The sequence below is a fragment of the Panulirus ornatus genome, chromosome 20, assembly GCF_036320965.1.
Source record: "Panulirus ornatus isolate Po-2019 chromosome 20, ASM3632096v1, whole genome shotgun sequence".
Classification (NCBI taxonomy): Eukaryota; Metazoa; Arthropoda; class Malacostraca; order Decapoda; family Palinuridae; genus Panulirus; species Panulirus ornatus.
The window spans coordinates 10,904,452-10,926,721 of NC_092243.1; the positions used below are offsets into that span (position 1 = coordinate 10,904,452).

The window sequence follows — 22,270 nt, forward strand, 5'->3', positions numbered from 1 at the left end:
ATTTTTTATTTTATTATACTTTGTCGCTGTCTCCCGCGTTTGCGAGGTAGCGCAAGGAAACAGACGAAAGAAATGCCCCCCCCCCATACACATGTATATACATGTGATAGTATCATCATGAAATATAAGAACTGTTGGGAGACAGTTTTGCTTCAAACAAAAGTCATTTTTACCCATTAGATAGTGTGTTAACAGTTTCGGAATCAAAGATTTCATCTTTAGTTGTGCTCTAAACATAAGTATACATGACTTCTCACAGCCCACATTGGTAGAAATACATCCATTGTATACCACTTGTAACCAGATTAAAGAGGTAAATGTTTCAGGATAAAGCCTAAGATTTCTACCTTAACATTTAGCTTTTTATACCATTACTGCTTGTGCAGGAGTGAGCATCATCTATTCTAGCTAATCGTCCGTATCAAATATGTATACAAATTCTCACAAAAGTTAAGGTATCCTCTTTCATTCCATTTCTACATTTTCTATTAACATTTTTAGTCATCGACCATCTGATGCAGAAAGCAAAGCAACATTTAACTGCTATGATCATAAAAGCTTGCTCCTAACCCTCCCTGACTTTTTTGTACTATTCACAGTATCCATTATATTCTTTTTTATTAAAAAATTGCAGCAATAGTCTGCCCATACCTTTAATGTGTATATTTTAGACATCCATATGCTGAATGTATGTATTTGCAATATTCGTACTTACTCATATATCCTTTCTGCACTCTCATTTCTCCTGGAAACCCTTATCTGTCATTTACTGCATCAGCTCTATATTGAGCCCATCCACTTTTGTCGTCCAAAGCATTAAGCTTTCCTCGGATTTACTTTTTGCACTATTCTTTAAAGTAATCCCTTCTGAAAGTACCCATGATCTCTTCTTTATTATTGTGTGACACTTATTCAACTTTAACAAAAATGATAATTTTTTGTTTTAATCCTCTACTTAATAATACAGGTACACCACCGAATTTCCGGCAACTGATGGTTCGGCACCTCCTTTAGTCTGGACAAAATTACGTGAGGGAACTTGAAATTACCGTGGCCACCAAACTAGTTTACTGGGCAGCCACAGATGGCAGTGTGTGTAGGGCACGCTTATTTATATTCTTTACACAGCATTTGTTGGTGGTGATACTGCAATTCTGTGAGATTCTTAGGTTATTTTGCTTAAATATAACTCTAGCTATGGCTTCTAAGACATATGAGGGTGTTAGTCATGGTGTCAAACGTAAACAGCAGTCCATATCGATCCAAGATAAAGTGAAACTGTTGTGTGATATCTACAGTATTGGTTCATCAACTGTTTATGATATAAAGAAGCAAAGGGAGAAAATATTGAAATTCTATGCAAAAACAAATGATGATTAGAAAAACTATGAAAGATGGTAAGAGTACTGAGCACAACTGAGCGATTATGGATTGGTTTCGACAGCGTTGGAGTGATGGAGTGGACTTGTCAGGTAGCATGATAATGGACCAGGCTAAGTTGTTCCATAAAGAACTTGAATTACAATGTGATTCAAGAAGCATCATGGGAGATGCATAATTAGTGGGTTAGAGGTGTGTTCATGAATTATTATTACATGACCACGGTTGGTCCGGCAAAATGGTTAATCCAGCAAGGCTTTGAAGCCAAGAGTGCCGGAAAATTGGTGGTGCACCTGTACTTACATGTTGGTAATCAGCCACCTTTTAAAGCCATGTTGGTAATCATCTATCTTTTCAAGCATCATTTTTTTTCGTACCAACTCAATTCTATTTTTTAGAGAGAGATAGAGGTAGTGAAGGAACAGACAACTGAGCTAACAAAGAGAAATCCTCTCTTGGTTTCTCCTGTTCATGCTTTTCAAAGATGGTTTAAGAGTAGCGGATTTCCAGCCCCTCCCACCCTTGTCCCTCATAGTTTCCTTCCCCAACTTGCAGGAAATGAATAAATAGTATTCTTTGTCTGCTGTCACCTGTTTGTTTGTTATCCATTGTAGGGAGTCACATTCAAACCTGCAAATTTTGAAAATGTCCTGAAATGTTTAAATCACATGCTGAGGAAACTGTGCTACAGATGTTTTTTAACACACAAAGCATTGACTTTCTTCTTCCACACACTTTACCAAACTCAGTCACCAGCTTCTGCAGTTTCTCACATGAATCAGCCACCAGCGCTGTATCATCAGCGAACAACAACTGACTCACTTCCCAAGCTCTCTCATCCCCAACAGACTTCATACTTGCCCCTCTTTCCAGGACTCTTGCATTTACCTCCCTAACAACCCCATCCATAAACAAATTAAACAACCATGGAGACATCACACACCCCTGCCGCAAACCTACATTCACTGAGAACCAATCACTTTCCTCTCTTCCTACACGTACACATGCCTTACATCCTCGATAAAAACTTTTCACTGCTTCTAACAACTTGCCTCCCACACCATATATTCTTAATACCTTCCACAGAGCATCTCTAAGAGTAAATGTGAATAAGAGCAAGGTTATTAGGTACAGTAGGGTTGAGGATCAAGTCAATTGGGAGGTGAGTTTGAATGGAGAAAAACTGGAGGAAGTGAAGTGTTTTAGATATCTGGGAGTGGATCTGTCAGCGGATGGAACCATGGAAACGGAAGTGGATCATAGGGTGGGGGAGGGGGCGAAAATTTTGGGAGCCTTGAAAAATGTGTGGAAGTCGAGAACATTATCTCGGAAAGCAAAAATGGGTATGTTTGAAGGAATAGTGGTTCCAACAATGTTGTATGGTTGCGAGGCGTGGGCTATGGATAGAGTTGTGCGCAGGAGGATGGATGTGCTGGAAATGAGATGTTTGAGGACAATGTGTGGTGTGAGGTGGTTTGATCGAGTAAGTAACGTAAGGGTAAGAGAGATGTGTGGAAATAAAAAGAGCGTGGTTGAGAGAGCAGAAGAGGGTGTTTTGAAATGGTTTGGGCACATGGAGAGAATGAGTGAGGAAAGATTGACCAAGAGGATATATGTGTCGGAGGTGGAGGGAACGAGGAGAAGAGGGAGACCAAATTGGAGGTGGAAAGATGGAGTGAAAAAGATTTTGTGTGATCGGGGCCTGAACATGCAGGAGGGTGAAAGGAGGGCAAGGAATAGAGTGAATTGGAGCGATGTGGTATACAGGGGTTGACGTGCTGTCAGTGGATTGAATCAAGGCATGTGAAGCGTCTGGGGTAAACCATGGAAAACTGTGTAGATATGTATATTTGCGTGTGTGGACGTGTGTATGTACATGTGTATGGGGGGGGGGGGTTGGGCCATTTCTTTCGTCTGTTTCCTTGCGCTACCTCGCAAACGCGGGAGACAGCGACAAAGTATAAAAAAAAAAAAAAAAAAAAAGCATTGACTGTTTCAAGACTTAAAGCTCTACTTAAGATTTGCTTGAATTGTCACTTTGGATAAGGTTTGACTTGTAACTTATGCGACTTTGTAAATCAAAGAACACTCAGCCTTTGGTTGTGGGACTTGAAAAGTTGTTTTTTAGCAGGTAAAAAATTAAATAAAACCCATATCTTTAGTTTTATTTTAATATCACTTATAAAAAAGTTTACTAGAACTTTAACATAGCTCTTAACTGAAGAAGATTAGATCATTAACCATGAGAACTTATGTAGCTTTTTCTCAGCATCTAAAGATTTGAGCAGCATAAGACCTATAACTGTACTTTGTTTTTTTTTATGCCATGTAGAAAAGGTTTATCATGGAGCTTAGCCTGACTCTGAAAATATCTCATTTGGCCATGGAACCTAATGCATATGTTTTAGATATTTTCCAAACAACATTTCCACCCATTCTTATTTTATTCCCATTGAACACTTCTAGTTCCATATATACAGTATAAATAAATGGACACAAACTATCATGGATTAGTTTGATGCTTACATCAGATTTCTGAAATACAGTTGGTCTCTCAACAGATTCTGGAATTGCCACAGCTGATGGACACGTGTGTTCGAAATGGTTATTATGAAGAAGCTTTAGAAATTTTGGCATATGTGCGTCGACTTGAGAAAAAACACACTGATATTCCCATTATTGCTGTAAGTATCTGTGCCTTTTTTAAATAATATAAGCTGACTTTTGAGACAAAAAACATGTAAAGTAAGAAAATATTTTATGCTTTAACTGATGCAACTCCTATTTTACAGGGTATTGTAACAGAAGTACAGTCTGGCACTCGTCTGATGTTGAGTCAACTTCTTGCACAGCTGAGGTCACCCCTAGCTTTACCACAGTGCCTTAAAGTTCTAGGTAAAATCCAAATTAATCTTAAATGCCCTTTGGGGTACCATATTTATAATGTGTGACTTTAGTTGAGATTTATCCCTGGGGATAGGGGAGAAAGAATGCATCCCATGTTTTTCCCTGCGTGTTGTAGAAGGCAACTAAAAGAGGAGGGAGCAGGGGGCTGGAAATCCTTCTCTCTCGTTTTTTTAATTTTCCAAAAGAGGAACAGAGAAGGGGGCCAAGTGAGGATATTCCCTCAAAGGCTCAGTCCTCTGCTCTTAACACTACCACACTAATGTGGGAAATGGCAGTATGACAAAAAAAGTTAAGATTATTTTCCTTCATGGCTATGATTCATGGTTTTTATAACATAGTATTAGCTTTGTAGATAGATATTAATTGGTAGGCAGCCAGTGACCAGGGAGGTATATTACCAGAACTACCCGTATGGGTATTGGGAGGGTTAATGACAGCTGCACAGTAAACTGGCATTTCATTGGTTGTCAAGTTGCTTTCGTATGACCCAGGTGGCTGTCTTTTCTTTCTGTCTCTCCCTCATAGGGACTGCTGGTATTCTGTCCACAAACATTCTATCTCTCTTTGTCACAAGTAAATGTTGACAGCACTTAAATCAGCACTTAATTGATACAACTCATTCTTCACAACTCTAGATTTTCTTGTGGTGAATGCTTTGCGCTAGCTTTGCCTTTTAACAAAATGGTAGGAGCAGGAGATAGAAGTAGTAGGGGAGAACATTATAGAGGAGCTTTAGGTAGAAACATTAGGTAGAAGAAATAGTTTGTAACATTAGGCAGGAACATTAGGTAGACACATCAGGTAGAAATAGTTGGTTGGAACATTAGGTATGAGCCTCTGAAAACACTTTGTTAGAGTTGCCCTCTGCCAGAGGCCTGTTAAGGGTGAGGCACAAAATACCAAGAAGTGGCACTGGAGTTGAACAGTTATGGAGACTCTTTTGTTTTGGCCACCCCCTTGACGGAGTTCCCAAAGGGAAAGGGTGTCAGAGATATTGATAGATAGATACATACATATGAGATCGGTGAAATCACACCTTGTTGAAAAACATGGTGTGTGTGGGTTAAAAAATGCAGGGCAATGTATACTACTTTTTTGGTTATTTTCTCTAAGTTATGATATAGAGATATTCTGTAAGGAGAAAAAGATTTAGACGTGTGTGTGTGTGTGTGTGTGTGTGTGTGTGTGTGTGTGTGCTGAGGAATACATAAATCATAAAGAAGATGCAGTGAAAGCATTAAGAGTTAAGAAAGCACAGAGACTTCATGATAAGTGTGCTTCTGTCTAGTGTAAATGCAAAATCTAAATCATGCAAGAGTCAGGAAGAAGGATGAATCACAACTGGGGGTTGTCTTCCCCAGATCTGAGTTAAATGCAGCATGAGGTAGATAGACACGGATTATTGATGATTTTTAGGCTGCTAGATTGTCCACATTCAGGATATGAGAGAAAGGGTAGTGAATGAAGAAAAGAATGTCAAAAAACTAGTTGATCCTGCAGACACTCCAAATGCAGTGCTCCAGATAAAGGAATCTAAGAATATTGTTAGTTACCCTCAAGAGGTAAGGGGTGATCCAGTGTTTATTATGTTCAGTATAGGAGCAGTTTAGCAAAGTGCTTAGGCAGGCCAAGAAATTTTTTAACATAGGGGAAACGAACTGGGTCTTCATCAGAGGAAGAAAGTTAGAAATTTAGCCTAAGCTGGATGATCATTATATTAGATAATTGATCATAGGTTATCTAAGTTTGTATTTAGGCAGATGTATATAGTCAGTTCATAAGATTAATATCTATATGTAGACTGTATCTAATTTTTTGTTTGACACTTAATGTGGAAAGTTAACTGAATTTATATTAATACCGAATGTATGTTGATGCATTTTAGGCCTGCTGCGGCGCTTGGATGTTTTTACTGAACCTGAATTGAGGCTGAAATTTTTACAGGCTAGAGACTCATGGTTCAGTGGCATCTTAAAGGGCATTCCAAAAGAAGATGGTAAGCTCATATAATTTCCATATGAAAATTAATTTTCTCCTTGTTTAGAAAACAGTCCTCTTTCTTAGTCAATGATAAATGTATGAAATGTATTGCACAATTAACTGTATGTTTAGTTATTCAAGGATGTTAGAAAAATAAGGGATATTAAATTGAATTAAATACTTTCTGATTATCAGGTTTAATGGAAAAATGTATAGTTTGGTTAAGGATAGTGTATCTTTTATCCTCCTATTTGAATAAGGTGGATTGAGTGCATATAGAGTTCCTGTTCACTCATAGATATGTTTTGTTTTAATTAGCATGCTAAAGTAAACAAAGGCTTCCATATTATTATGTACATTTCTTAATATTTTTAAGTTTGAACATAAAGTTGGTTTGTCATGTGAGGTTGATTTCTCCATTAACATCTGAATCCTCAGAAAAAGACACTACTGTTGCACACTATTGAAAACTGTCTCTGTGACAGCCTTGTCTGAAATACATATTTTTAATCTATCCATCCCTGTTATATTCCATGTCTTCTTCATGTACCATAGGCCATACTGCTATAGAACTATTTTACCTTGTCCTCTTCCTGTATGTCCTTTATGACTATGCCAATTTGAAAGGCTTCCTACCATTTATCTTTCTGTTATTTTACACAAAATATCTTTCTTGCATCTTTACTCTTTATTGTAATTATATTCTAAATATCAGATATGCTACATAGGTTGTATATTTCTGATGTTTTCATTTATTACCTGTCTGAACCTAGAAAAACTTTTGTTTCACATACATAAGAACTGGGGTAAGCATTGCATCTTGGCAGAGTGTATGTATGCTCTGCACTAAGAGTCTCCCCATACACCAGTTCTTCTCCTTTGCATGAGTGTACTTTCATTTTCCTGATCATTGCTCGTAAATGCCCATACACATTAACAACTCATTCTTCTCAATTGATTTTATGTTACACTTTGATTGTTGTTCTTCATAATCACGAACCTCACTCTGATTTGTATTGAATTTCACTATCCTTATCATCCTCAAAGTGACCTCCATCTGTACAATACAGCATCTTTGATTCAGATAAGAAAACATCATGCTTGTAAGATGACTATGATAGTTTTCACTTTGTTCCAAAGTAGATCACCTTTACCCCTGAGTCCACCCATGTCAGTCATATCTCATGTACTGCCCCACCTTTTAGAAAATCTATGCAGTATCACTGTTGCATTGCCCCGTTATAGCAAACTACTTGCCCGTACAATAACAGTGATATTGCACCTACTGATGCGGGGCCAGAGTTTTTCAAAATGCTAATTTTTACTCTCATATACTCTCACATTTCCATTGCAAAAGCTCTTAACGCTTAGAAATCTGCTATCATATACCTGAATCAATAAATGCTGCTATAACATTTTTCTATAGAGCTTTCTTAAATTCCTAATTAGAAACTTCTAGCCTACACATCCTCCTTCATTCCTACATCTACATCATTTTTCTCCAAAAAGGGGTTTAGTAATCCTTTGAACATTATCAGTCACAGTTGTGAATATACTTTGCCATTTATGTTGGATTATTCCCTTCTCTAAATTTCACTTCCTCTACCTCTCCTCAAGTACATTACAACTTTCTTGTGCTGCTGCACATACTTCCCAAATTCATTCAGTTGCAACTTCAGCCATTGTTCACCATCTCACTCACCAATCCATTTACGCTCCCTGTTTTATGCTCTTTAAATGCATTAATGCATTTCTCAGCTTCTTTGTAATGTCTTCCTCTCCTCTGTACTTATTTTGCTCAGTTTTTCATACTTGATCACAGTTTTCCACATTAGTGAGGTGGGGCCAGGAACATACATAGTAAGGCCCCATTGGCTCATGCCCATTCTTTAGCTTTCATGTTTAATGCACTGAAATCACAGCTACTTATCGATAAATCAATAACTGGGTCCCACAGACCTTGTATGGCTTACCTCTGCCACTTCACATGCCTTGGTTCAGTCTGTTGACAGCATGTTGACCTCTGTATATCACATCATTCCAATTCTATCTATCTTGTGCATGCCTTTCACTTTTTTTTTTCATGTCCAGGTCCTGATCACACAAAATCTTTTTACTCCATCTTTCCACTTCAACTTTGGATGCACTTTATACACTTTTATTCCTTTGGATAGGGAAAAAAGAATAGTCCATTATCTCCCATATAAAAGGCTACTGGTAGGTGGCGGTGTAAGTGGTTGGAACTACTCCCCTCATGTATTGCCACTTTCTGAAAGTAGGCTCAGTTCTTGATGCTGCCTTGAAAAGGCAGGAAAGATAAACAAGCATAAATGAAGAATAACATCTCAATAAACCCATCTCATATGTCATGTACAAACTTGATTCTTTTTCATAAGTTTATTCAGGACTTGTCTAGTACATTTTTTTTTTCTATGTCTGTTGGTCTTCGTTCTCTTCTCACTTACATGGAACATATTAAGTGCATACTATCTCTCTGTTCACTGAAAGCATCCTCAGCTTATGGCCAGTGTGTTATGCTCAACAAGGGTATTAAAAAAATGCTTCCTGCTTTTTTCACTGTGTATTTTAAGTTGAATTGTCAGGTAAGTATTTCCATCCAAACCAAATCCATCAATGTAAGAATAATTTCGTTATACACAGTGAAAAATTATCCCTCTGTTATGTGTAATACCTGTAGCCCTAATGAAAAATTTACTCACTTATTCTGTCAATCTTTTTCTGTGCTTCATCTCCTTATACCTTGAACCATACTACCACATATTTTGTTCATCAGATTATCCTTTCTATCTACCTGTTTATATCCTTGATTCCTGTTCCCTCCAGTAACTTTTTCAAGGGGATGGCTACAGCAATAGATTCTCCATGGCTGGTGAACTTCATTGCTACATCTTAGGCTTTAGTGCCTCAGCTTTAACAGACCACTGGCAGAAGGCAACTCTATTGCAGTGGCCATAACATTTTAAGAGGGCTTTGATTTCATGCTTCTTTCTAATGAATTTATCTCTACTTGTATTGTCACCCTTTATCCTGTTTTTCTTTTATTATTTTTATATAATACTCAAGTTATCCATCTCGACTGATTATTTTGCTGATAATACTCAAGTTATCCATCTTGACTGATTATTTTGCTGTTTGGGAATAAGAAACTAAGGTGTCACATCCTTACATCAGGGTTGAGACAAGCACTCTATCATGCAAAATTTTTGCACATTGTGCTCATAAATTCTTCCTATATACCATATGATTAAAAAATTTTAAATAAGAGTAATTTGGGCTATGCTAGTATTGTTTTTTTTAATATTATTTTTTAATTACCTGCCTTAACATTCTCTACTATCATACATCTTAGATTTATGCATGCTAGCTACATTAACCATTTCCTCAGTCATTCTGTTTCATGCATCCAATACTCTTATGCTAGGAAATTCCGTCTTTACATCTTTTTTAACAAGTTTCTTGGTTATGTTATGTCCTCTGGTTGCTCTCCTCCTTCTTCTTGAAGAACTGCTCACTTTCCATTTCAGTAGTTTGTTCTAAAACCTCTTGGACCTTCTATATTAGCTCTTATGCTTCTTTAGGTTCAGTGACCAACCTTGAGAAGCACATTTTAGTTTCTGCCCTTTATATGCTATGAACAGCTTGCTAAATATTTCCATATTCATATACTTGAAAGCCGTTCTCATATTTGCCAGCAGACAGTTTGTCTCCTTAACTATTATTTGAATATAGAACTCTGACAACAGGTTGGGATGATGTCAACTATCATGCTTAAGCTACCATGCTTTTCAGATATAATGGCATACAAGATATAAAGAGGTAATTTCCATTGTGGTATTATTATTCATAATACAGTCAGTCATGATTTTTGTGAAAATGGTGTATTGCTGCATGTGATGTAATGTGGTCTGTATTTCGTCCGAATATCATCATGAAGATGTGAAACTACTGGATAGTTCACTAAGAGCAGTGTGGTTTCAGAAGTGGTAGAGGATGTGTGGATCAGGTGTTTGCTTTGAAGAATGTATGTGAGAAATACTTAGAAAAGCAAATGGATTTGTATGTAGCATTTATGGATCTGGAGAAGGCATATGATAGAGTTGATAGAGATGCTCTGTGGAAGGTATTAAGAATATATGGTGTGGGAGGAAAGTTGTTAGAAGCAGTGAAAAGTTTTTATCGAGGATGTAAGGCATGTGTACGTGTAGGAAGAGAGGAAAGTGATTGGTTCTCAGTGAATGTAGGTTTGCGGCAGGGGTGTGTGATGTCTCCATGGTTGTTTAATTTGTTTATGGATGGGGTTGTTAGGGAGGTAAATGCAAGAGTTTTGGAAAGAGGGGCAAGTATGAAGTCTGTTGGGGATGAGAGAGCTTGGGAAGTGAGTCAGTTGTTGTTCGCTGATGATACAGCGCTGGTGGCTGATTCATGTGAGAAACTGCAGAAGCTGGTGACTGAGTTTGGTAAAGTGTGTGGAAGAAGAAAGTTAAGAGTAAATGTGAATAAGAGCAAGGTTATTAGGTACAGTAGGGTTGAGGGTCAAGTCAATTGGGAGGTGAGTTTGAATGGAGAAAAACTGGAGGAAGTGAAGTGTTTTAGATATCTGGGAGTGGATCTGGCAGCGGATGGAACCATGGAAGCGGAAGTGGATCATAGGGTGGGGGAGGGGGCGAAAATTCCGGGGGCCTTGAAGAATGTGTGGAAGTCGAGAACATTATCTCGGAAAGCAAAAACGGGTATGTTTGAAGGAATAGTGGTTCCAACAATGTTGTATGGTTGCGAGCTGTGGGCTATGGATAGAGTTGTGCGCAGGAGGATGGATGTGCTGGAAATGAGATGTTTGAGGACAATGTGTGGTGTGAGATGGTTTGATCGAGTGAGTAACGTAAGGGTAAGAGAGATGTGTGGAAATAAAAAGAGCGTGGTTGAGAGAGCAGAAGAGGGTGTTTTGAAGTGGTTTGGGCACATGGAGAGAATGAGTGAGGAAAGATTGACCAAGAGGATATATGTGTCGGAGGTGGAGGGAACGAGGAGAAGAGGGAGACCAAATTGGAGGTGGAAAGATGGAGTGAAAAAGATTTTGTGTGATCGGGGCCTGAACATGCAGGAGGGTGAAAGGAGGGCAAGGAATAGAGTGAATTGGAGCGATGTGGTATACCGGGGTTGACGTGCTGTCAGTGGATTGAATCAGGGCATGTGAAGCGTCTGGGGTAAACCATGGAAAGCTGTGTAGGTATGTATATTTGCGTGTGTGGACGTATGTATATACATGTGTATGGGGGGGGGGTTGGGCCATTTCTTTCGTCTGTTTCCTTACGCTACCTCGCAAACGCGGGAGACAGCGACAAAGTATAATAAAAAAATAATAAAAGAAACAAGGAAAGACTCTTCACATAAAGAATTATGCTTACCTGAATGAATTTGATTCTGATATTATGCACTTTTCTGTGAATCATTATTGAATGACTATTTCTCAAAATAGTGTGCTTTACTCTTAATGTTATTATTCATCTTGTGAAGATTTTTTGTATTTGTATTTATTAGTGGACATTTAGTATTTCAGTAATTTTTGTGGGAATATTTATGAAATTGTTGTCTTACTTTATTCTCAACCTTTTATATTTTGATATTTGCCATTAAGCGTACACTTGCCATGAGTTTATACTTATGTTTATATCTTTACTTGACAGCCTATCAACACATAATTAAAACTGTTGAAGCATCCAGAGTACACCTCTTTGACATAGTTACCCAATACCGAGCCATCTTTTCTGATGATGATACCAGATTCAGTCTTGGGGATCCTGAGGTTAATGAACAGGCAATTTTCCATGGGTGGATTTTACACAAGGTTTGTACATTTCAGTAATTTCCATTGATTTTGATAAAGAATTCCTAATGGAATTCAAATAATAGGAGGTTGGCATTACTGCCGAAGAACCCTTAAATTTGAAGTGTGATTAGCCCATCATACTAAAGTATATGATATATACAGCAACTTGGTCTTTGATATTCCAAGTTTATATCAATATATATATGGGACTGATAGCTTTTCTGGTTCTTCTCTGATATAGGAATGTAGTTATGATGGGAAAAATTCTTTCTTTATCATATGAACTGAGAATATTTACAAACTTCCTTTTTTTTTTCAGAAGAATGTATTTTCATTTAAATTGGTGACATAAGCTCCTGATTATCTGGGCCATATCGTGGGTAGATTCAAATTTGAGAAGCCCAGTTAGTGTCAGTATTAATTCATTATCATGCCTGAAATGATTAGTTTCTTAGATTCCCCTTGGAATTTATGACCTAATATGTACTCTGGGAGTTCTGAGGCTCAATTTTTTCACTTGATATGCTTTGATATTACTTTATTTTACTTCCCTTCATATGTTTATAACTAAATTTTTGCATGCTTATTTCTCTGTGCAAGCAAGTGGTATTACCAGCATACTTATGATAGCCTGCAGAATCCTGAAGTTAAATATTCAGTGAATTGATGTTATGTTTCCAGTTGTCAAAGGATGTGGACATTGTCATTAACTGAACTTCTTGGGAAGATTCTGCCGAAAGGTATTCAGGATCAGGACATATACAGTGCCTAACAATGAAGTTGGCATGAGGGGGCTGTGACACAACTATTGGAGATATACATGAAATGAAACCTTGAAAACTGCATATTTACCACCAACTAGTATTGTATTGGTTTCACTGTCCTTTTTATACTCTCCTTGAAATGACCAGGAACTGAATCAGCAAGTTTCTGAAGCCATTTAGGGTGCATATTTACCCAGATTTCATAAATGGCCACCTACAGCTTAAGTTATGGTGAAGTATCCCTGTTATGAAATTTCATCTTTATAAGCGCCCACAAGTTTTCAGTTGGATTCAGATCCGATGAATTCCTGACCTAGTCAGTGACTGGTTTGGCAGTGTGGAAGAGAGCCTTATCCTGCATGAAAGCTTAGGCCTTTCATTTTTTGAACAAATCATGAAGATGCTCACGCAGCAGCTTGAGGTAACTACGTCTGTTCATAGTTTCATTCATTGACAACATTGTGAGGTTCCTAACACCATAATAAATGAAACAGTCCTGTACCATAAGAGAAGCAGGGAACTTTACAGTGCTTGCAATGTACTTGGGGTCAAATAGATCACAGCTTGGTCACCTGTACACACGACACCTGCCACATCCACCTGTCAAAGAAAAGGTTGACTCATCACTTCACAAGACACTTCTGAACTTATTCATATCCCAAACTATGTATTTCTTGCAAAAATCAACTTTTCTTTTGGTGCCTAAGAGTTACGAGTAGTTTGGGATACAGCCTGCAGCTCCAGTTCTTAAGGTCCCCATGTAAGCAATTCTGCACTGTCCTTACCAACACACCACTAAACAGTCTAGGGATTTTTCTTTTGATTCTTTTGCACTCAAGCATGGATCTGCATCCACTTGATGTTTAAGAACATTTAGAGTACGTGGAAAAGTTTTTCTGGCCTTCCTAGGGCATTTCCGTGGGTTGGTGTAGCAGTGCTGCTACTATCATTAAGTTTGTTCACTCATCATTGAACTGATTTCAGGCTCACACTGATAATATTAGACATTTTCATAAGTAGCATATTTCCCTTGTAAAGTGCACCTATAGAAGCTATTTTGTCTCTTGTGAGTTGAGTATTTCCAACCATAGTAGGTGGTAGAGGTACAAAATGGAATAAAATCAACAAAAATCCAGGGCATAAGTGGGAAGAAAACAAAACACTCCCACCTTCTACAACAGCTAAACTGGGCGTATGTGATATGTCAGCATGTCATATAGTTGCCACTGCTCATTAGAGAGTACCAATCTCAGTGGTGGACACCTACACCATTTTAGGTGGGGTTAAGTGGCTGGCGTCAACATAATTGCTGCGGACCTGCTCATGCCAGCTTCATTGATGGGCACTGTAGGTAAAGAAAGTGCTGTGGTTAAAGTAAGATATTTTCGGTATGTCAGTTTCATTATTAAGTGTTATTACGGGTATTGAAACTGGGTTAAACTACCATCAAGCTTACATTTTATCATGAATTAGATAAGAAGTAATGTACACAAGCTCTTTATATTTGTAAACTTTCTCTTCACCTACCTAGGTTAATCAGTTCATCAAGATAGTAGAGAAGGACTTGGAGCGAGGAGTCGGAACTAACCTAGAGGCTGTATTAGCCCAGTGCATGTTCTTTGGTCAGTCTTTTAGTCGCATTGGGGCTGATTTCCGAAACCTTCTAATTCCACTGTTCCAGGTTAGATTCTACATGTATTATGTTTTCATAGAATTACAACTGAAGTAATGAAATATTCCATGATGTAAGAGTGTTGTATTATGAAAAAGTTTGAATTAGTCATTTCAGTTTAATTTTGTTATTTGACTAATAGGAGATTTTAGAATCTTCCTTGATATATCCATACAGACAGCTGCTTTGTCACAGTGTGAGAAGGACATTAGAACGGCTAATATAAAGTTTGACGAGACATTAAGTAGCTTCTCCTTGATGGAGGCTCCACAGCTTAGTACTTCTACTACATTGATGACTGAGACACAGGTTGGTATTGATAAGAGTTTTTAGGTATTTAGTGAAAATATTTCTGTGATAGCAAAAGAATAAAATATGCTTCTAAAAGCAATTTAGAAATTAGGATCAAACATCTGTTTGCTTTAGATAGATTACTAGAAAATCATTTGTTCTGGTTGGCCAGTACATTAGCAACTTAGATTATAAGGTTGAACAGCGCTTTAAGTCCTTTGTGCATACCAATATTTATCTTCTTATGAAGGTACATATGAATTGTAGCCATTTCATTGTTTAGCTACAAATATTTCCTTTTATCATTCTTCATTTTTTTTTTTTTTTACTAACATGGGCTGTAATGGCTGCCAGGATAAGACAAGACCCCCTCTCACACTGATGGAATTCCCCCCTTTGGCACATTACATGAATGGGTTGGTGACAGCTTTTAACAACTTACGTCAGTGTTGTCCTGTTGCTACATTGCTTGATGTCAACAAGCTTCTGCAGAAGTCTCTTACCAAGGTAAGTTAATTAGTATGATATTGAGGTATGTGGTTGAATAGAAATTACAAGTATTTAATTCTAGTTTATTGTGCTTCACGTAGAAGAGTATAACCAGGGATTGCCAGGAAAAATTTTTCTTCAATTAAAGTAAGAATATATAAAAATTGTACTAAAAGGTAGTCAGGAATTGCAAGGAGCACAGAGGTAGGCCCTCTCCCAAGCACTGTGTTGATTCGGTAGAAGTCCATAAGGCTTCTGAAACATTTTTCTTAGAAGCAGTCTGTACTTTAGAACTTTTAAGGGACTTGTACTCTGTTCACATAAGGTAGACATTCGGGATGAATGAAAGGATGCAAATGATTAGCACTGTAACACTACTCGGATAAGGGGGTGGCAGTGTGGAGAGGTAGGAGTCAGTTTATTTACCTACCATTAGTCAACTGCTTACTTATACACTGTCTCAGGCATGGAGCTTGGCTATCCACCCTTATCCTCTTTCTGTCTCTTAACTCTCTGGAGTTTCTGCCACTTACAATGGTGTTAAAACACACATTGTAATGATAGTACATTCAGGATTCAGATGGGTTGACAGTGTATAACATTTATATTTTCCTCTGCTTCAGCATGGTTTTGTCATGAGCAGATGAATAGTAGCATCATTTTTGCATATTCACTCTAATGATCTTATGTATAATGTATCCCAACTGAAACTCATCATCTACTGTCAAGCTTCACAAATTGCTCCATGGTTTCTCTTGACTTCATCATGTGCCCTAGTTCACCTGCCCACTCTATACTCTATATCAATCCAGTTTATTCCTTCCTAAGTATACTTCTTGCCATCCTGAAATTTCCGATTCTCGTCACTTCAGTGGTTGTCAAGTAGTATTCCTTTGACCTAGATGTCTTTTCTTTCTACCTCACCCACATGGACTGCTGGTATTCCCTTCACAAAGCTTCATTCACTCCATCTCCTCATTATTCCCCTCAATAAAGCAATACTAACTACCAACAATACGCATGCAAAATGGAGTTTCAAAAAGATGAAAATAGTTTTACAAATGATAGTACAGATTCAAACCTTAGATTGTTAGATAAGAAGGTACAGTGAGGAACTAGAAATTCATGAAGTCAGCATCATATGTGAGGTATCTTATAAAGAAAATACAAAAGTAGAGTATGCTCAGAAATTATCATTTGGAAACCAGTTATGCAGTTTCACTCATACAGGATAAGGTTTTCAGAGAATTATTTGTATGTATGAAATTTAAGAAAATGAAAAGAACAAGTATTTTGAATAAAAAGAAAAAAAATTATGAGCATTTCATTGACTATGTGCAACACTCCAGTGAAAGAAAGATGTTTCTTGTTAGTAAACAACAGCTGAGTAATGAAATGAATAAGCCTGCAACCAGGCTTGTTGTTAGTATAAAAGAGAACTGTTTGATAGACACTGGGCAATTGAGTGACCTCTTGGCGTCTTTGGCAGACCCAACAAAGTATGATGAGGTGGCTAGACTGTTTAGGTGCCATGATCAAGAAATTAAGGAGACAATTGAAGACACAGAAAGGAGGGTGTCACAGATTACTGCAAAAAGTATTGTTTGGATCATGAAAATAAAGCCTGCATATCCAAAAGAATATTAAGAAATAAACAAAAGTTTGTATGAAAAATTGATATTGAAGATAAAAAACTGCCATATAGATCATTATAGTTACTGTGGTAAGTGGTTTAAAGTAGATCACAACACATAACCCACAATTAGATGCACAGAATGTGGGCTTGGGATGCATAATTGCTCTAACTGTGGCACATACAACAAGAGATCAATGCTTGTCTTTTTATGTGAGATTTGTAAACAACATAATCACCGAGGAACTTGTAAGAATCCTAGCATAAAAACCAAACCAGCAATAATTTGGACTGGTGATTTTAATTTTGATTTTGTTGAATAGTAAAAAAGATGAACAAAACTGTGGATACAGGTACAAATGTAAAATATTAAATAGACATTCAGCCTGATCCAAGTTATCCACAAACCAACAAGGAGCTATAATATAATCAATCCCCTTTACTCAACTGATAACACTTTCATTTCAGATAATGAAGTAAAAGAGATATTTCAAATATTGACATCTTTTTTCTATTATATTTTTATTTTATTATACTTTGTCGCTGTCTCCCGCGTTTGCGAGGTAGCGCAAGGAAACAGACGAAAGAAATGGCCCAACCCCCCCCATACACATGTATATACATACGTCCACACACGCAAATATACATACCTACACAGCTTTCCATGGTTTACCCCAGACGCTTCACATGCCTTGATTCAATCCACTGACAGCACGTCAACCCCGGTATACCACATCGCTCCAATTCACTCTATTCCTTGCCCTCCTTTCACCCTCCTGCATGTTCAGGCCCCGATCACACAAAATCTTTTTCACTCCATCTTTCCACCTCCAATTTGGTCTCCCTCTTCTCCTCGTTCCCTCCACCTCAGACACTTATATCCTCTTGGTCAATCTTTCCTCACTCATTCTCTCCATGTGCCCAAACCACTTCAAAACACCCTCTTCTGCTCTCTCAACCACGCTCTTTTTATTTCCACACATCTCTCTTACCCTTACGTTACTCACTCGATCAAACCACCTCACACCACACATTGTCCTCAAACATCTCATTTCCAGCACATCCATCCTCCTGCGCACAACTCTATCCATAGCCCACGCCTCGCAACCATACAACATTGTTGGAACCACTATTCCTTCAAACATACCCGTTTTTGCTTTCCGAGATAATGTTCTCGACTTCCACACATTCTTCAAGGCCCCCAGAATTTTCGCCCCCTCCCCCACCCTATGATCCACTTCCGCTTCCATGGTTCCATCCGCTGCCAGATCCACTCCCAGATATCTAAAACACTTCACTTCCTCCAGTTTTTCTCCATTCAAACTCACCTCCCAATTGACTTGACCCTCAACCCTACTGTACCTAATAACCTTGCTCTTATTCACATTTACTCTTAACTTTCTTCTTCCACACACTTTACCAAACTCAGTCACCAGCTTCTGCAGTTTCTCACATGAATCAGCCACCAGCGCTGTATCATCAGCGAACAACAACTGACTCACTTCCCAAGCTCTCTCATCCCCAACAGACTTCATACTTGCCCCTCTTTCCAAAACTCTTGCATTTACCTCCCTAACAACCCCATCCATAAACAAATTAAACAACCATGGAGACATCACACACCCCTGCCGCAAACCTACATTCACTGAGAACCAATCACTTTCCTCTCTTCCTACATGTACACATGCCTTACATCCTCGATAAAAACTTTTCACTGCTTCTAACAACTTTCCTCCCACACCATATATTCTTAATACCTTCCACAGAGCATCTCTATCATATGCCTTCTCCAGATCCATAAATGCTACATACAAATCCATTTGCTTTTCTAAGTATTTCTCACATACATTCTTCAAAGCAAACACCTGATCCACACATCCTCTACCACTTCTGAAACCACACTGCTCTTCCCCAATCTGATGCTCTGTACATGCCTTCACCCTCTCAATCAATACCCTCCCATATAATTTACCAGGAATACTCAACAAACTTATACCTCTGTAATTTGAGCACTCACCCCTTTGCCTTTGTACAATGGCACTATGCACGCATTCCGCCAATCCTCAGGCACCTCACCATGAGTCATACATACATTAAATAACCTTACCAACCAGTCAACAATACAGTCACCCCCTTTTTTAATAAATTCCACTGCAATACCATCCAAACCTGCTGCCTTGCTGGCTTTCATCTTCCGCAAAGCTTTCACTACCTCTTCTCTGTTTACCAAATCATTTTCCCTAACCCTCTCACTTTGCACACCACCTCGACCAAAACACCCTATATCTGCCACTCTATCATCAAACACATTCAACAAACCTTCAAAATACTCACTCCATCTCCTTCTCACATCACCACTACTTGTTTTCACCTCCCCATTTGCGCCCTTCACTGAAGTTCCCATTTGCTCCCTTGTCTTACGCACTTTATTTACCTCCTTCCAGAACATCTTTTTATTCTCCCTAAAATTTAATGATACTCTCTCACCCCAACTCTCATTTGCCCTTTTTTTCACCTCTTGCACCTTTCTCTTGACCTCCTGTCTCTTTCTTTTATATATCTCCAACTCAGTTGCATTTTTTCCCTGCAAAAATTGTCCAAATGCCTCTCTCTTCTCTTTCACTAATACTCTTACTTCTTCATCCCACCACTCACTACCCTTTCTAATCAACCCACCTCCCACTCTTCTCATGCCACAAGCATCTTTTGCGCAATCCATCACTGATTCCCTAAATACATCCCATTCCTCCCCCATTCCCCTTACTTCCATTGTTCTCACCTTTTTCCATTCTGTACTCAGTCTCTCCTGGTACTTCCTCACACAGGTCTCCTTCCCAAGCTCACTTACTCTCACCACCCTCTTCACCCCAACATTCACTCTTCTTTTCTGAAAACCCATACAAATCTTCACCTTAGCCTCCACAAGATAATGATCAGACATCCCTCCAGTTGCACCTCTCAGCACATTAACATCCAAAAGTCTCTCTTTCGCACGCCTGTCAATTAACACGTAATCCAATAACGCTCTCTGGCCATCTCTCCTACTTACATAAGTATACTTATGTATATCTCGCTTTTTAAACCAGGTATTCCCAATCATCAGTCCTTTTTCAGCACATAAACCTACAAGCTCTTCACCATTTCCATTTACAACAGTAACTAAGAACTATAAAGTAGAAGTGGATGGGACAAACAGAAAGAGAACTGAGGGGCATAGATTTCTGTTTTGAAAAAAGGGATTGAAGTGAAATTAATGTTCTGATAGCAGCAATGCAAAGAGAACCTTTTTTTACAAGAGAAGGGGAAAAATTATTAACCCTTTTTTTTAAAAATTGCTCTCAGTTTGGTCAAAAAGGAAAAGTCTTCAGAATTTTCTATTTCTTGTTATGAATTAACTGAAATAACTGTAAAAAAAAAAAGAACTAATGTAACTCATATGTCCTTGGTGTAGTGCAGTGCTAAAGTTAACTTGTAAAGGTCCTAGCCAAAATGGCAGAGAGGGCAAGGAGGTAAAGGTGGAGTGGGGAAATGAGTCTCTGAAGCAAATATAATAATGAGTCGTCATTGTTCATGAAAGAAATACTTGTAAGCATAAATGATTTCTAGATATGAGTGAGCTGACACATGGCTGTAATATAAAAGATACAGAAAAGACATTAGCATGGTGGGAGTGGGAGGGAATTTTGTGACCCACATTCACTAAATGACACTTGTCACTATTTATGGATTACATTGCTCAGCCAAAGAAAATATTTCTTTCATGTGAGGAGGTTTATTCAGGTGTGTATTTAGTAATGATTAGGAATGTGGATATATTATTTCAAAAAGTAATGGAGAGAGACAATTTTAGAAGTTCTAGATATTTTAGTAACTATAAGCCTCCCCTCAGTGATAATTATTTTTCCAGGTAATTACTGCACTGCTGGAACTCCATAGACTGGAAAGTTCTGGGTTTACAGCTCGGGAGGAGGCTGCTTTCCAGCGTATGTGCACTGTTGTTGCTCAGGGTCTTCTTCCACATGTCAACAACTGTCTCCGTTTGCTGTATCCGCTCCAGCAGATCTCTCTCATCACTGGTGTACCTGTAACTCAGCTTCAGAGAGAGGTACATTATATTTTAATGTTCTGTGACATAACAATTTCAAAAATTTTCAAATGACTTAAACTGTCTCAGTGTTTTATCTCTGCCTGACAGTAAACTATGTGGATAGTAGTTGATGACCTGTCTTGATGATAGGCATTGTAAATACCAAAGAACTGGAAATCAGACCATGAAAAAATGGTCACCTCCACAGCAACACTCAACAGACTGTTTACCGGATGTGAGCCATGTGTACTTGAATCCACCAATGTAGTCATGCTTTGGATTTAAGAGGTTTTAATTTCTGCCATTTTCAATGTATAGCATGCTGCAGACAACAAACCTGCCAGGTCTTAGGCTGCTGTTTTCCACACAGAAACTGTGGGAAGCAGCAGCCTCACGTCTAAGCCTTTAGGGTGAGGACGCATGCAGACAGGATACGAAAAAGAGTGGCCAAAATAATACCAGTAAAAAAGAGGGAGAGCAGCTATATTGCAGCATATTAGAGATGGTTGAAGAGCCAGATGCCTCCCCTAGTACTTCATCTAGTAATCACCTGTTCCTTCCTAAGGGATCTTGAAATTTTTTTTTAGATATAGTACATAGTTAAAGCTGTACTGTTCAGAAAAGAAAACTCCATAAATTTTTATGATTTATTCATTTTGCCACTAGGTTGCCTTAATGATACCTAGTATGCAAAAATTTGCAATTGCTTGTCAAAAGGTTGCCAGATTTGAGACATAAAAGTATATGCACACCTTTGTCAAATCATAGGGTTCCTTAGAAATGCATGAAATGGTAACTGAGGTGTGCTGAAAAAAAAAGTTAATAGGGAGGTGGATTAAGGCACTATTTACAATTACAACATTTTTATAAGTATGCAAAGAGTACACTTTTTCAAATGTCCCTTTTTCCCAGAAGGGTACAAAGAAAATGTAGAGTAACATATTTGATAATAAGTTATAAATCAGCATTCATTTGTATTTGTAAATGTACTTTGTGACCCTTGACCCCCTCTTTCATAGCATACTGTTGACGTTTTTGTGAAAATGTTGATATTAGATGGCCCCTGACTGAAAGGATGATCAAGTACCTTCCTTTCAGTGCAATACATAAATGATTTTTAATTTTTCTTGCTAGCTGAGATGGCACAGGCAGCTAGATCCTATTCAAGGCCATCTGTGGGGCCTGGATGTGGAAAGGGAGCTGTGGCTTTGATGCATTA

General features: G+C 38.2%; 1 protein-coding gene across 1 annotated transcript in view; it reads left to right on the forward strand.

Annotated features, from left to right (window-relative positions):
• The window catches only part of Cog8 (conserved oligomeric Golgi complex subunit 8), a 51,157-nt gene that overhangs the window by 15,723 nt on the left and 13,164 nt on the right, over window positions 1-22,270 (forward strand). The window contains exons 5-12 of the mRNA XM_071674698.1: window positions 3,942-4,064; window positions 4,173-4,275; window positions 6,173-6,283; window positions 11,973-12,133; window positions 14,411-14,560; window positions 14,729-14,860; window positions 15,197-15,349; window positions 20,872-21,069. Of these exons, the coding sequence (XP_071530799.1) occupies window positions 3,942-4,064; window positions 4,173-4,275; window positions 6,173-6,283; window positions 11,973-12,133; window positions 14,411-14,560; window positions 14,729-14,860; window positions 15,197-15,349; window positions 20,872-21,069 (1,131 nt within the window). The remainder of the gene's footprint in view (window positions 1-3,941; window positions 4,065-4,172; window positions 4,276-6,172; window positions 6,284-11,972; window positions 12,134-14,410; window positions 14,561-14,728; window positions 14,861-15,196; window positions 15,350-20,871; window positions 21,070-22,270) is intronic.